This window comes from Bubalus bubalis, chromosome 11, assembly GCF_019923935.1.
Source record: "Bubalus bubalis isolate 160015118507 breed Murrah chromosome 11, NDDB_SH_1, whole genome shotgun sequence".
In the NCBI taxonomy this organism is placed as follows: Eukaryota; Metazoa; Chordata; class Mammalia; order Artiodactyla; family Bovidae; genus Bubalus; species Bubalus bubalis.
In genome coordinates this window covers 18,192,567-18,209,704 of record NC_059167.1, presented here as the reverse complement: position 1 = coordinate 18,209,704, position 17,138 = coordinate 18,192,567, and the positions used below count along the sequence as shown (strand labels likewise).

The 17,138-nt window shown below is 36.1% G+C and overlaps 1 protein-coding gene across 1 annotated transcript in view; it reads left to right on the top strand.

Moving 5' to 3' along the window:
- The first annotated feature begins 1,582 nt into the window (after positions 1 to 1,582).
- Positions 1,583 to 17,138, top strand: part of DNAL1 (dynein axonemal light chain 1) — a 37,209-nt gene continuing 21,653 nt past the window's right edge. Inside the window, exons 1-4 of the mRNA XM_006046571.3 lie at positions 1,583 to 1,721; positions 9,020 to 9,058; positions 13,836 to 13,945; positions 16,866 to 16,921. Of these exons, the coding sequence (XP_006046633.1) occupies positions 1,719 to 1,721; positions 9,020 to 9,058; positions 13,836 to 13,945; positions 16,866 to 16,921 (208 nt within the window). The 5' untranslated portion in view covers positions 1,583 to 1,718. The remainder of the gene's footprint in view (positions 1,722 to 9,019; positions 9,059 to 13,835; positions 13,946 to 16,865; positions 16,922 to 17,138) is intronic.

The window sequence follows — 17,138 nt, the reverse complement described above, 5'->3', positions numbered from 1 at the left end:
AAAATAAACAAATGGGACCTAATTAAACTTAAAAGCTTTTGCACAATGAAAGAAACTATAAGCAAGGTGAAAACAGCCCTCAGAATGGGAGAAAGTAATAGTAAATGAAACAACTGACAAAGAATTAAGCTCCAAATATATATAAGCAGCTCAATACCAGAAAAATGAATAGCCCTATCAAAAACAGCAAAAGACCTCAACAGACATTTCTCCAAAGACATACAGATGGCTAATAAACATATGGAAAGATACTCAACATCACTCATTATTAGAGAAATGCAAATCAAAACCACAATGAGGTATCATCTCACTCCAGTCAGTATGTGAAGTGAGTGAAGTGAAGTCGCTCAGTCGTGTCCCACTCTTTGCAACCATGTGGACTGTAGCCTACCAGTCTTCTCCGTCCATGGGATTCTCCAAAGAATACTGGAGTGGGTTGCCATTTCCTTCTCCAATACTGTTGCTGGGAATGCAAACTGGTACAGCCACTATGGTGAACAGTGTGGAGATTCCTTAAAAAACTGGGAATAGAATTTCTGTATGACCCAGCAATCCCCCAGAATAAGAGAAATACATGTGCCCTTAATGTTCATTTCACCACTATTTACAATAGCGATATGGAAGCAACCTAGATGTCCATCAGCAGATGAATGGATAAAGACGCTGTTACATATACACAATGGAATATTCAGTTCAGTTCAGTTCAGCTCAGTCACTCAGTCGTGTCCGACTCTTTGCGACCCCATGAATCGCAGCACGCCAGGCCTCCCTGTCCATCACCAACTCCCAGAGTTCACTCAGACTCACGTCCATCGAGTCAGTGATGCCATCCAGTCATCTCATCCTCTGTCGTCCTCTTCTCCTCCTGCCCCCAATCCCTCCCAGCATCAGAGTCTTTTCCAATGAGTCAACTCTTCGCATGAGGTGGCCAAAGTACTGGAGTTTCAGCTTTAGCATCATTCCTTCCAAAGTATTACTCAGCTATAAAAGGAATGCATTTGAGTCAGTTCTAATGAGGTGGATGAAACTAGAACCTATTATATAAAGTGAAGTCAGAAAGAGAAAAACAAATACTGCATATTAACATATATATATATGGAACTTAGAAAGACGGTACTGGCAATCCTACATGCAAGGCAGCAAAGCAGACACAGATGTAAAGAACAGGCTTTTGGATTCAGTGGGAGAAGGTAAGGGTGGGATGATTTGAGACAACAGCATTGAAATATGTACATTACAATACGGAAAGGGGACGGCCAGTGAAAGTTCAATGCACAAACCAGGGCACCTAAAGCCTGTCCTCTGGGACAACCCTGAGAGGGGTGGGGTGGGGTGGGGATGGGCTGGGGAGGGGGAGGAACTGTTACAGGGAGGTTTAAAAGCTTTAAACTCTAAGCACCTACGTCACTCCAGATTAGCCTGAAACTACTTTCACAAGAGAAAAAGATATCTCCCCCACCTCTCTACGAGGTTAAGCTCCCGAGCTCCCTAAATCACTCTCAGCTGCGCTGCAGTCCCTGGGAAGAGACCGCCACAGAGCCAGACGACCCGGGCGAACGCTCGCACGGTCCCACAATGCCCCGCTCGCGCCACCGTGAGGGCGGAGAAAAAAGACGACTGCCCGTGTAGGGAATCCGAGACGAGCTCCGAGAAGTGCGCGTGCGCACTGACCCCGGCGGACCCTAGCAACCAGAGCAGTGACAGTAGCAACCGCCGGAATGGTAAGTACCCTCTAGGCCTCGCAGCCAAAGCTGCAAGTAGATTGGAAGTGAAAAGGGTAACTGTGGAGGGTTGAGGGTGGGGGACATCGTCCATCACCGGAAGGGAGCGAGTAGCGGACGCTTGCTGGGTGGATTCAGAGGCCTGGGGCGAAAGAGAAGCCCTGGCATTGGGTTGTCTGGGGGTGAGGACAGCCCGGGCAGAGAAAAGGCAGGGCAAAGAGCAGAAAATTCTCGAAAAAGAGCGGATTAGAGTGGGACAAGTGATGGAAGGCAGAGTGTGAATAAGGATATCATTTTAATATAAGTAATTTACCCTCCCACCCCCAAGCGAGATGGAGGGTGGGGTTGGTTAGGAGAGATTGTGTGTAACACTGGTTGCTGCAATGTTTATAAACCTGTGATGTGCCCATGTTCCACTCTGAACAACTCTCAGTTCAGTTGTTAGTAAACACTGTAAAACCCTCTCTGATAGAACATACTAGGATAGTGTTTCTCAAATTTAAGTATGCATAAGTATGATTTTGGACTAAACTGGAGTGCTGATTATGAATTTTTAACATAAGTAGGGGTTTTCAGAATGTGCATTTCAAGTGACTCTAAAACTAGAGAGCTCCGCCTGACACTCTGAGAAATATTGCTCTCTTAGGCTTTAAATCTGTCGGTGATCTATCCAATCAAATCTCTTTATGAAGTAATGATTTTACCTAGTGATGCTCATTTCCTACTTAAAGTGAGCACTGTCTTGCTTACAAACTTGGTAGATCCAACTAGTAGTTTAAGTTGTTGTTTGGCTAAAGACCAAACCAAAGCTATTTAGCAAAGTATGTGATTGTCCTGCCTAATGGAAATATTTATTGTTGTTCAGTTGCTAAATCGTCTCCTACTTTTTGCAATCCCATGGATTGCAGCAGGCCAGACTTCCCTGTCCTTCACTATCTCCAGAATTTGCTCAAACTCATGTCCATTGAGTCCGTGATGCTATCTGTCTTATCCTCTGCCATCTCCTCCTTTTGTCTTTAGTCTTTCCCAGCATCAGGGTCTTTTCCAATGTGAAATATTTATAAAGAATAAGTTTAATTAGTTTTCTGCTATCGAAATGAGCAGAAATTGAACCCTGAAAATTCAAATGATGAGGAAAATATGCCTGCCCTCAGCCACCAGGTTAAATTCTACTCTTAAAAGTAGTTTCCCTTCTACATTTCTTACTATATTCCGCAGGCATTTAGCTGAAGAAAAAAAAAAAGGAAAGTTTAAAAATTCTGGAACATAAATTTGTATTTAGGTGAAGAAATAACTGGCCCTAAATAATTTTGAAAGTAGGAACCATAAGAATTATTGAAAATCTTCGAATAGAGAATCAGAACGAGTAGTTAAGTGAAGCTCACTGAAGCTGCAAGCTTGTAGTTTTGGGGCCTTCTAGAAATACTGTCCCACATAGTTTTTTATTTAAGAAAATTAGCTTCTAATGTCTTAAAATGATCATATTTTATACCAAAATGCAGATTTCTGGCTTCTCTGAAAAATCCGAAATACCATATTTTTCTATCAGACACATCTTTTTTCATATTTTTGTATTACTGAAATATGGTGTGATATAATTGGGTGCATATTTTCTTTCCTGATGGTATATAAAGTAAGGGTGTTACTTTCAATTAACAAGAGTTTTCATATTTGAAGAAATGTGATGTTAGGGTAACTCTGGTCCCAAGTCCCACCTGCCAGTGGTTTTCTAGAACCAAATAGTGGTTATCCTCTTTACATGGCCAGCTTTACCCATTAATGATGTCCACTGGTTATTTAGACATTTCAGGTTTTAACTCCTGCTACCTATAGGGGAACTAGTCACTTTATAGACCAGTTTATGGATAACTTGATTGCTTCCAACTTGAAAGTGTTCCTATAAGTGTCTTTTTTTTGGATCCATCCATGGATTTCTCTATGGGCTTCCCTGGTGGCTCAGAGATTAAAGCGTCTGCCTGCAATGCGGGAGACCTGGGTTCAATCCCTGGGTTGGGAAGATCCCCTGGAGAAGGAAATGGCAATCCAGTCCAGTATTCTTGCCTGGGAAATCCCAGGGACAGAGGAGCCTGGCAGGCTACAGTCCATGAGGTTGTAAAGAATCGGACATGACTTAATGACTAAAGCAACAACAACAAAGATTTCCCTGGAAAATATACCCGGGAGTGAGATTGTGGGATCATAGGGTCTCTGCATACTTAATTTCCCTAGGCACTGTCAGATTGGGTTCCAGAACAGCTATACTATTTCTTACTTCCTTCAGTGATGGATGAAAGTTTCTATTTCTACATTCTCACCAATTTTCTGACTTTTGCCTATATGAGGATGTATTTTAGTATCCCATTGTTTTACTGCATTTCTCTGATTTTCAGTGAGTTCAAATATCTCATTGTTAGTCATCATCTGTATTTCAGTTTCTGTAAATTTTCTGTATATATTTTTTGCCAACTTTTCCCTTTTTTTAATTTGTTTTTTTTTTTTTAAATTTCAGGAGTTCCTTGTATATTCTAGATATTAGTCCTTTGTTGGTTTTATTTTGAAAATATCTCTCAATTTTTCTAACTTGTCAACAGTGTCCTGCATTTGCTGTATTCTAGTATTTATTAGTTTATTCTATTGCATTTTATACACAGATGATCATCTACACATAGTTTTATTTTTTAGTGTAATATTGATAAAGATCTTTTGTACCATGTTAAACAGTAGCAATGATAGGAGATAGGCATCCTTGATGTGTCTGGAATCTTAGAATACTTTTTTCTTTTCTATTGAAGTATAGTTGATTTACAATGTTGTGTTGTTTTCTGGTATATAGCAAAGTGATTCAGTTACACATGTTTATATATATATATATTCTTTTTCATTATAGTTTATTTCAAGACATTGAATATAGTTCCCTGTGCTAAACAGATACTTTGTTGTTTATCTATTTTATAAATAATAGTGTGTATTTGTTGCTCCTAAATTCCTAATTTCTCTCTCCTCTATTTTTTCCCTTTGGTAACCGAAAGTTTGTTTTCTATGTCGGGAGTCTACCTCTGTTTTGTAAATAAGTTAATTTGTAACTTTTTTTTTAGATCCCACATATAAGTGATATCATATGATATTTGTTTTTCTCTGTCTGGCTTACTTCACTTAGTATGATAATCTCTAGGTCCATCCATATTGCTGCAAATGGCATTATTTCATTCTTTTATGGCTGAGTAGTATTCCATTGTACATATATATATATAACACATCTTTTTTATCCATTCATTTGTCAATGGACATTTAGCCATGTCTTGGCGATTGTAAAATAGTGCTTCAGTGAACACTGGAAAGCATATATCTTTTCAAATTATGGTTTTCTCCAGATATATGCCCAGGAGTAGGGCTGCTGGATCATATAGTAGTTCACTTTCTAGTTTTTTTAAGGAACTTCCATTCCGTTTTCTGTACTGGCTGCACCAGTTTACAGTCCCACCAAAAGGGCAGGAGTGTTCTGTTTTCTCCACACCCTTACCAACATTTATTATTTGTGGAGTTAAATTAAAAATTATTTTTTGTTGAAGTATAGTTGATGGTTTTGAAATTATGGTGCTGGAGAAGACTCTTAAGAGTCCCTTGCACTTCGAGGACATCAAACCAGTCAATCCTAAAGGAAATCAACCCTGAATATTCATTGGAAGGACTGTTGCTGAAGTTCCAATACTCTGGCCACCTGATATGAAGAACCAACTCATTGGAAAAGGCCCTGATGCTGGGAAAGATTGAAGGCAAAACAAACTCCAAGAGATAGTGGATGACAGAGGAGCCAAGCATGCTGCAGTCTGGGGTCACAAAGAGTCAGACACAACTTAGCAACTGAGTAACAATGACCACAACAACAGCATAGCTGGTTTACAGTGTTGTGTTAGTATCAGGTGACAGCAGAGTGAATCAGTATAGACTTTTTAATGATGGCTGTTCTGACCCGTGTGAGGTGATACCTCTTTGTAGTTTTGATTTGCATTTCTCTAATAATTAGTGATGCTGAAAATCTTTCATGTGCCTATTGGCCATCTGTATGTCTTCTTTGAAGAAATGTCTGTTTAGGTGTTCTGCTCATTTTTTCGGTGGGCTGTGTGTTTGTTTTTTACCATACCATGCAGCATGTGGGATCCTGTTTCCCAACCAGGGATTGAACCTGTGCCCCCTGTAGTGGAAGCATAGAGTCCTAACTGCTGGACCACCAGGGAAGTCCCTGAATTTTTGTTGTTGTTGTTGTTACTGACTTATATGAGCTGTTTGTATATTTTGGAAATTAAGCCCTTCATCAGTCACATCATTTACAAATATTTTCTTCCAGCCCACAGGTTGTTTTGTTTATGGTGATTTTGCTGTGCAAAACTTTTGAGTTTCATTAGGTCCCATTTGTTTATTTTTGTTTTTGTTTCTATTACCTGTTTTGCCTATGTTGTCTTCTAGGAGTTTGAGGATACTTTAATGTTACCTTCCCAATTTGGCCCACCCTTGACCACCTTATTTAAAGTAAATATCCACCATAGACATATACACACATCCTGATACTCTTTACTGAGCTCAGCTTTTTCTTTTTCCTTAGTAATTATCACCTTCTAATATACTATATGACTTATCTATTTATTTATTATATCAGTTACCATCGGTCTCCCAGCGATAGATATAGATTCCCGTAAGGCAGGAATCTTTGTTCTGTTCATTGATATATCTGAAGCAAGTGGAAGAATGTTTGGTATATAGGAAGTAATCAGTGAATATTTGTTCAAATGAATGAATTTATTCATTAAGCTGGTATTGGTTAGAGCTTTTTGATATATGCATGTGTGCGTGCTAAGTTGCTTCAGTCGTGTCCAACTCTCTATGACCTATGGACTGTAGCCTGCTAGGCTCCTCTGTCCATGGGATTCTCCAGGCAAAAATACTGGAATGGGTTGCCATTTCCTTCTCCATTTTGATATATAGCTTTTATCAAATAAGGAATTTTGCTTTAACCCTTAGTTAAAAGTTTTTAATATCAGAGGTAGAACTTTATCAAATGCTCTTTCTGCACTTACTGAAATAAATGTAATTTGCCCCTTTTAATCCATTAATAAATGATTTACATTTGTAATAGATTTTTATGTTGTTAAACAATCTTTATGCCCCTGGCATAAGCCATTTTTGATCATGATCATTATACACCATTGGCTTTGGAAATCTAATATTGTGCATCTAAGATTTTTCAAATCTGTTTTGAGAAGTAAAAAGGGCCCCTTATCTAGTTATGGCATCAAGATTATTCTAGTCTCATAAAATAAGTTGGCAGCTTTCCCTCTTTTTTTTCTGGTTTCTGAAACAACTTGCATAACAAGGAATATCTGCTCCTTGAAAGGTTGGTAGAACTTATTTGCAATTTATCTAGATTTGGGGCTTTAGGGGAGGAGGGTGTGAGTAAATTTCTTGGATTATCTTTTTAATTTTCCAGTAGTTATTGGTCTATTCATATTTTCTGATTCTTGTGAGTTTTGGCTTTTTTTTTTCCCTAGAAATGTATACTTTAGGTTTTCAAAATTATAATATTTTATTTTAAAAATCTCTGTGGTATCTGTGTCATCTCTCTTTATTCTATATTTTTAATTTGTATATCTCTCTGTTTTGCTCAGTCAGGCTTGCCAGAAACTTAAGAACCAGCTTTTAGTTTTGTTCGTCTTTTTTCCTCTCAGTCTGTTTTTCATTGACTTCTTCCTTTCTGTTTCCTTCTGCATTCATGATGTACTTTTCCAAATATTTTGAATGCCTACTTTATTTGTTTTCTATCTCTTGCTTTCTCTTATTTTTTAAAATTTATTTTATTCATATAGTTGATTTGCAATGTTGTGTTTACTCCTCCTAAACAGCAAAGTGATTCAGTTATACATATATATATGTATATATATTCCTTTTCATATTATTTTCCATTATGGTTTATCACAGAATATTGAGTATAGTTCCCTGTTCTCTTATTTTTAAATTAATGTATTTTAAGCATAAGTTTCCTTTTAAGTGTTATATTCCTCCAATTTTTACGTTCTTTGTCTTTAATTTTATTATTTTACTTAAGTTAATAGTTTTATTTTTAACTTGTGTTATTTATTAGTGCATCTTTACTTCAGAGACTTAATTCCTTTTGTTATTCTTTAGGGTTCTCTCTTTTATAAAATAAGCTCCAGCAAAGATTCAAAGGATGTCTTCCTTTTCTTACCTTTAAAGTTTTTAATATCATATTAAATTGAATCTAAGATACTATTGATTATAAGGTACAACGTTATTTTATCTTCTTCTAAGAAAGAAAAGTAATGATTCGTGTTGTTGTACACCAGGAACCAGCACAACCGTGTAAAGCAATTATCTTCCAGTTAAAAAGAAGAAAAATAAGAAGTTGGAATTAAACTGTGACAGAATTTCCTATCATTTAGAAATTTTATTTTGTATTTATTGACAGAGTTATTTTAAATGTATTTAGGCATATAGATTTTTATCATGTGTTATCCTTTGATAATGGAGAAGGCAGTGGCACCCCACTCCAGTACTCTTGCCTGGAAAATCCCACGGACGGAGGAGCCTGGTAGGCTGCAGTTCATGGGGTCGCTAAGAGTCGGACACGACTGAGCGACTTCACTTTCACTTTTCACTTTCGTGCATTGGAGAAGGAAATGGCAACCCACTCCAGTGTTCTTACCTGGAGAGTCCCAGGGATGGGGGAGCCTGGTGGGCTGCCTTCCATGGGGTCGCACAGAGTTGGACACGACTGAAGCAACTTAGCAGCAGCAGCAGCATCCTTTGATAAACATAAAAATGAATATATATGGTATGTATATTAAATAAGATGGTTAATATTTTTCTAAATCTTCATCAGTGCTACCTGGCTACAGCAATTATAAATTTTTCCTGGTTGTAAGATGTATCCAGACTTCAAAGATATTAAAATGTAAAGGAAGATATAAATCTTAGAATAATAAAATAAGATATATTTTATTTTTTTTGAAATAAGATATATTTTAATATCAATGTTGACAGCTCTGTTTTTTGTAAACCATGTGAGAGTAAAGCATATGATATGATACATCATGATTTCCTTAATTTCTCTGAGAGGTATTTAAGTATTTCTGATTTTAGGAAATTAAAACATTCTCTTTTCATATAAAGTCTCAAAAAAAGAAATCTTTTTAATGGTAGATGCCAGGGCTAATAATTGTTGCATGAAAATTGAGTCAACAAATCACACCAATAAAGATAACCTTGTTTTTTCTTCTCTTTTTAAGGCGAAAGCAACAACAATCAAAGAAGCCCTAGCCAGATGGGTGAGTTTATGAGTTCTTACTTCTAGAAACCATATTAGGATAAGTTTTGGACAGTTATTTAAATCTGATCATTCGATACAAGGAATCTTTTGGTATTGAAAGTGTTTAGTTATCTTGATGGTGTTAGTGGATACATGAGCCTACACAAGTGATAAAATTATATAGACCTTAATACACACATGCAGACACATTCACACTCACATGTACAAATGAGTATAAGTAAAATTGGGAAAATCTGATTAAAGTTAGTGGATTGTATCAATATCAATATCTTGGTTGTGATACTATAATTTTGAAAAATCTTACCATTAGGGCAAAGTGTGTAAAGGCTCTCTCTGTATTATTTCTTATAACTGCACATGACTCTTCAAATATCTCAATAAAAATTTCAGTTAAAAAGTCTGACCATTGGAAAATTTAAATCTGGAAAGGCTAATTTGTTACTGTGATAGCTGGAATCTCCATGTTCTTTTTCAACTTTATCATTATTAAACCACATATCATTTTTAGGTGATAGAGTGATATGTGCTATGGGTGATCTAGGTTTTAGATAAATGATGGTTTTAATCTCTTGGAGGTTAGAACAGAGACAGTCAATGTGAACAAATGAAAATCATGCATAGACAAATGAAAAAACCTTGAATAAAAATTCTAAAATGATACTCAACATGACTGATTGTCAGGGAAATGCAAATCAAAACCCCAAAGAGATATTACCTTACACCTGTTAAAATGGCTGTCATTAAAAATATGAGAGAAAAAAATAGAAAAATGAGAGAAAAGTGTTGGTGAGGATGTGGAAAAAAGGGAACTCTTTTGCACTTTGGTGGGAATGTAAGTTGGTATAGTGTTACAGTGGAGTGGTTAATATAAACACGGTGGAGATTCCTCAAAAATTAAAAGTAGAACTACCATATAATCCAGGAGTTCCACTTCTGGATGTATATCTGAAGGAAATGAAATTGCCATCTCAAAGAGTGATTATCCCCAGGTTCATTGCAGCATTATTCAGAATAGCCAAGCCATGAAAACAACCTAAATGGCTATCAGTGGATGAATGGATAAAGAAAATGTGTATTTGTATACAATGGAATATTACTCAGCCATAAAAAGAAGAAAGTCCTGCCATTTATGACAACATTATGCTAAATGATGTAGTCAGATAGGTAAAGACAATTCAAGGTTTTTTCATTTGTGATCTCACTTATATGTGAAATCTAAAAAAGCCAACTCATAGAAACAGATTATAATGGTGGTTTACCAAAGTTGAGGAATGGAGGAAATGGGTAAAAGTTGGTCAAAGGGTAGAAGCTTCCAGTTATAAGATCAATAAGTTCTGGGAATCTGTGTATAGCATAGTTAATAATACTGTATTATATACTCGAAAGTTGCTAAGAGAGTAATCTTAAATGTTTTCAACACACAAAAAATTTATTGTATGAGGAGCTGGATGTGTTAACCTTATGCTGGTAATCATCTTGCAATATGTACATATATCAAAGTATCACATTGCATACCTTAAACATAAATAATGTTATATGTCAGTTATATCTCAATAAATCTGTAAAAAGTAGTGATAATTTTGTACTGTATAAAAGTATTGAATCACTGTGTTGTACACCAGAAACTAACATAGCACTGTAAGTCATTTATGTTTCAACAAACAGACAAATTCGTAGAAAAAGACACTAGATTTGTGGTAACCAGAGGCAAGGGGTTAGGGGAAATTGGATGAAGATAGTCAATAGGTACAAGCTTCCAGTTACAAGATAAGTAAGTACTAGGGATGCAGTGTACAAAATGATTAATATAATTAACGTCGGTCCCATCATGTCATGGCAAATAGATGTGGGAAAGCGGAAAGATTTTATTTTCTTGGGCTCCAAAATCACTTCAGATGGTGATTGTAACCTTGAAATTAAAAGACGCTTGCTCCTTGGAAGAAAAGCTATGACAAACCCAGACAGCGTTTTAAAAAGTGGAGACATCACTTTGCCAACAAAGGTCCATATAATCAAAGCTATGGTTTTTACAGTAGTCATGTATGGCTGAATACCAGAGAATTGATGCTTTTGAATTGTGGTGCTGAAGAAGATGCTTGAGAATCCCTTGGACCGCAAAGAGATCAAATCGGTCAGTCCTACAGGAAATCAACCTTCCTATTCATTGGAAGGACTGATGCAGAAGCTGAAGCTCCAATACTTTGGCCGCCTGATGTGAAGAGCTGACTCACTGGAAAAGACCCTGATGCTGAGAAAGATTGAGGGCAAGAGGAGAAGAGGGCAACACAGGATGAGATCATTGGATGGCATCACTGACTCAATGGACATGAATTTGAGCAAACTCCAGGAGATGGTGAAGGACAGGGAAGCCTGGCAAGCTGTAGTCCATGGGGTGGCGAAGAGTCGGACAGAACTTAGCAACTGAAGAACAACAACACTGCTGTATGTTATATACAAAAGTTAAGAGAGTAAGTCCCAAGAGTTTTTATCACAAGGAAAAATAATTTTATTTCTTTTATTTTGTATCTTCTTGAGATGATGGATGTTCACTAAACTTACTGTGGTCATCATTTCATGATTATGTAAGTCAAATCAGTATGTTGTATGTTTTAAACTTATTCAGTGCTGTATATCAATTATATCTGGAAAAATACACAAGATACATTTTTTAAAAGCACATAGTAATGTTAGGAAATGGCATTGTAAAAAATGTGCATTAAATTTAAACAAACATTTTGAATATAAAATTCTATAAAGTTTGAATGGTTGTATTTCAGCATTATGGATAGAATTTCCAGAGAGAATAGAGATGGCTCCTCAATTTCTATCCCCAGTGATAGCTTATTTGACTGTGTTATCAGTTTTTTGTATAATAATGTATCTTTGCTATTGTAGCTGGGCTTTAAATAAAAAGTCTTTCAAGAAACTTAGTGTCTATGGAAAATAGACAGAGTAGCTAGGATAATGAAATATTTGAATTCTTGTTTTTAGTGCTTGTAAGTTTCTTTATACCCTAATTGGAATTTAAAAATTCCTTTCTGTTTAGCTACTGAAAAATCTGTTTTAATAAAAAAAAGTATGGAGTAGGTTTAGTATTCAATAAAGTTGCCTTGAAGCAGATTTTAGAATAATATAATAATATTTATATTAACAAGTGGTTAATGACACTTGGTTTATAATAATAAGTGGTTGGCTATTTGGTTTGGTTTGTACATTTTATTTCTAGATTATATGATGGCCGTAAGTCTTTAACTTTAAGATTATTTGAAGATATCATGCTCATTCTTACTCTCATTAACACAACATTTATTAAAGATGTCAGTCTCCCATCTCCTAACCTATGGCACACAAAAAAATACCAAGTGGATGTGTATTAGTTGTCTTTCAACTGATTATATATTTTCTATTATTGATGTGTTATTATTTGATTAAAAAAAAAACAACAACAAGCCTCTTTTGTGTCTTATATCACACTAGCTATAGAAAACATGAGTTTGAGCATGCTCCAGGAGATAGTGAAGAACAGGGAAGCCTGGAGTGCTGCAGTCCATGGGGTCACAAAGGGTTAGACATAACTTAGCAACTAAACAACAACAATAGAAAACAGAGGAAAGCAAAAAAAAATGGTTCCCAAGCTGCAGTATCTTCTTGTTTTGTTGGAGAGATGGAACTAAGTACTGAGGTACTTAGGAAACATTATTAGGCAGCATATCCTGGTAATTAAAATTTAAATAGGTACTGAAATTAAACCGTAACATAGAATGTAGTAGTAAGTTATTGTATAACAAATAAATTTGACCTTCAATTCAGTTCAGTTCAGTCGCTCAGTCAGGTCCGACTCTTTGCGACCCCATGAATTGCAGTATGCCAGGCCTCCCTGTCCATCACCATCTCCCAGAGTTCACACAAACTGACATCCATCGTGTTGGTGATGCCATCCAGCCGTCTCATCCTCTGTCGTCCCCTTCTCCTCCTGCCCCCAATCCCTCCCAGCATCAGTCTTTTCCAATGAGTCAGCTCTTCGCATGAGGTGGCCAAAGTACTGGAGTTTCAGCTTTAGCATCATTCCTTCCAAAGAACACCCAGGACTGATCTCCTTTAGAATGGACTGGTTGGATCTCCTTGCAGTCCAAGGGACTCTCAAGAGTCTTCTCCAACACCACCGTTCAAAAGCATCAATTCTTTGGCGCTCAGCTTTCTTCACAGTGCAACTCTCACATCCATACGTGACCACAGGAAAAACCATAGCCTTGACTAGATGGACCTTTGTTGGCAAAGTAATGTTTGTCATAAAGAAAATACCTTCCCAAATTCTTGGTATTTGGTGGTTGTAGCTCAGACTAAATTGTATATAGGAACTGAAAGATGAGATGACAAAAACAGCTCATCTTATAGATCTAAATCTGATACTTAAGTTTGTTTAGGGACAAGGAATCCTTCCCAGAAAAATGTTTTTGTTGTTGTGTTTTATTTTTGTCTATTAATTGATAGACTCTTAAAAGATTTTAAAAACTACAGAAATAAAAGTTATTTTCTTTCCTCTTTTCCATTTGGCTGAGACCTGACAGGGAATTATCTGAACCAGCCATGTATAAGCTAGTTATCAGGTTCAGTAAGTAAGTGTTGTCAATAAGTGTTCTGTCAAGAATGTACAGAAATACTGAATTTTAATAGCTATTTTGAAATAAATATTGAAAAGCCTTGAGAAAATCTGACCTTTTTAGTTCAACATTATAATCTGGGATTCTTTTCTTCCACATTAATTTTCATTATAGGAAGAGAAAACCAGCCAGAAGCCATCTGAAGCCAGAGAGATAAAGCTGTATGCCCAGATCCCCCCTATAGAGAAGATGGATGCATCCTTGTCCACGCTTTCTAATTGCGAGTAGGTGCTTGTCTTTTTTCATCCTTTCTAGTATTGCTGTTAAGTTTCCCTTCCTTTTCTAAATACACAGACTAAAAAAATGTATTTATTTTCTTGGTTTTCATTTCCCTTCCTCCCTCCCTTCCTTCCTTCCTGTGATTCTCCCTTTGGCAAGGCCAAACATAAAAGATTATTGGTTTATAGGGTCGTTAATAGAGTAATCCTAAACTATCCTGTGTCATATTTTTTTTACAGTATGATTTTTTGTTTTGATTGTGCTGGGCCTTTGTTGCCGTGCATGGGCTCTTGGTTGCAGCACAGAGGCTTCTCTAGTTTTGGTGCACGGGCTTAGTTGCTCTGTGGTTCTTAGTTCCCCAACCAGGGATTGCATCTGTGTCCCCTGCATTAGAAGGTGGATTCTTTACACAAATTTCCTTGTCTCTTAGGAGAAGCTAAATAACACAATAAAACTATTTCTCTGTCATAAAATCTAGTAGTTTCTCTTGTAAAATTATCCATCAAAGTCAATACTATACTTACTCAGAAGCATAGAAGTAACCGCTTTTGAAAAATTTCTCAGATTATTAAAATACATTGTAAACCATCTAGAAAATATTAAAAACACAAAGAAAAGGAAATATCAACCAAAATTGCACCAGTTTTTGAGTACCAGGGTTAGCATTTTTAAAAATTTCATTTTATTATTATTATTATTGGTTGCTCCACACAGCATGTAAGATCTTAGTTCCCTGACCAGGGATTGAACCCATGCAATGGGAGCATGAAGTTTTAACTACTGGACCACCAGGTAAGTCCTAGCATTCTCATGTAGAGCCTTTTTATTTTATTTTTTTCTCATTGGCACTAAGTTACACTTACTTGCAATCCTATTTTCCCAAGACTTTTAAGTATCAGATATATGTTTATTATTTTAACTGATTTCCTGAATATTCTGCATGCTTTTTAGCAGGGTTCTGTGACTAATTTGAGGCAATTATACCATGACACCTTGTAACCATGCTCTTAAGCTGCAGTGTCTTGTCAGGGCTATAGAATGTTATAGAATCACTTGTTATAGAATATTGGAAAATCCTGTATTTTCCTAAGTGTGGTTCCCTGACTGCCTACATAAGAACCTCCTTGTGCAGCAGATAAGCCCTACTTCAAATTTGTAGAAAAAGAACCTACTGATGAAACTAGGTATCTGTATTTACAATAAGTGATCTGAATGACTCTTAAGCACATATTTGTGAATGCATGCATTAGACTAATATCTATCTTTGGAATTAAAGGAAAAAACAAACATAATTTAGTTATTGTATGCAGCTTGTCCTTTATGATGAGAACACAGTGTAGCACATAAAAATCCACCTTAAATGTGTTTTTGGCTTCAAAATCATGATTTCAAAGAGCATTATTTCAAAGTGGTCAAATATCTTTTTATCAAACCTTGAGAAGGTTCTATACCTCATACCAAAGTACCCTAGAAACTGCTTAAGAGTCATCCTGTTCATATTTTTGCTGACAATCTTTGGGCAGGTTGCCTATACAACAATTACAGAATTATTCCCCAACTGTAGTCCTGCTTTTCCACTCCGTTTTTCACTTTCATTGGTAATTCTTGGGAGTGGAGAATGACTAGAAAATACACACATATGACCAGTAATTTACAGTGTACAGTAATTGCTTTTACTGTTTTAAGCAAAAAAAAAAAAGAATAATTCCTCTTCAAATCAGATCTGAAGGATAAGATCACATGTTCTGGGGTCAGTTTTGGGGGGTTTTAAATTTGGATTTGCTACTTTCTGGCTGTGTAATAGTAGGCAAATTGCTTAACATCTTTGTGTCTCAGTTTCCTCATTTATAAAATATGGTTACTAATATGTAGCTCATAGGATCATTCTGATGGTTAAAATAGTTAATACATGTATTTAGAAGAATACTAGGCACATATGAAGTGTTCAATAAAATTAGCTTTTATTATATTCTTTGCATGAAGTTTGCTAAGATATTAAACATTTTTGTCAAGAGAAGATTAATAGTGTATAATTTAGTTCCGTTCAGTTCAGTTCATTCGAGTCCGACTCTTTGCGACCCCGTGAATCGCATCACGCCGGGTCTCCCTGTCCATCACCAACTCCCAGAGTTCACTCAAACTCATGTTCGTTGAGTCGGTGATGCCATCCAGCCATCTCATTCTCTGTCGTCCCCTTTTCCTCCTGCCCCCAATCCTTCCCAGCATCAGAGTCTTTTCCAATGAGTCAACTCTTCGCATGAGGTGGCCAAAGTACTGGAGTATATAACTATACTCCCTTTAAAATTTTGTTTTTATACGATTAAAGTATATATAGGGAAAAAATATAGAAAATATATATATAAACTGGTGAAAGTATTTATTTCTGGGGAAATGTCTGGGGTGGTTAGGACTATGTTGACTTTTTATAATATACGTATCATGGACATTTTCCAAAGTTGGTATGTATGGCCCGATCTTGTTTGTTTTAGTGGCTGCATAGTATTTTGTTATCTGTATTCCTCAGCTGATGGGTGTTTATAAATTTTTTTCCCATTTTTTTGCTATTATAATAATACAGTAAATAGTTTAATTCATATATATTTGGCATTACTATTTCCATAGGATATGTTCCTATAAATGAATTAGTGGGTCAAAGAAAATATGCATTTAAAAAATTTAATAGAAAACACCAAAATGTCCACAAAAAGGTTTTTTTAATTTTATACAGTGAATGTTTATTAACTTTTGTAATCAAGGAAACAGTATGACGATTTCAAAATGAAAGAACACGTGCCACGTCTGAGAGGGGAAAAAAGGGTTCAGTGTGAAAAGGAAACGTCTGAGAGAACTTGAGGAGTAATTTGTATTATACTATTAAATTTTTTTCTTATTAATTCTAGTATTCTTTTTTTTTTTCTCCTTTAGGAAGCTTTCACTGTCTACAAACTGCATTGAAAAAATTGCAAACCTGAATGGCTTAAGTAAGTGATCCACAGTAACAGATGGTTCTAGAATTTTTTTAGTTATTTGGAAGAAACATTCCAGAGACACTGCATAATCCTAGAAGCTGGCACCTGTTTCAACCACAGTAATTGTCAGATGATGGAAAGAATATATAAACTATGTGTTTTGTTTGACTATCCAAAGAAGATTAGAGATAACATGAAACCTGAATAGTTTAAGGACATTTTAAAGCTA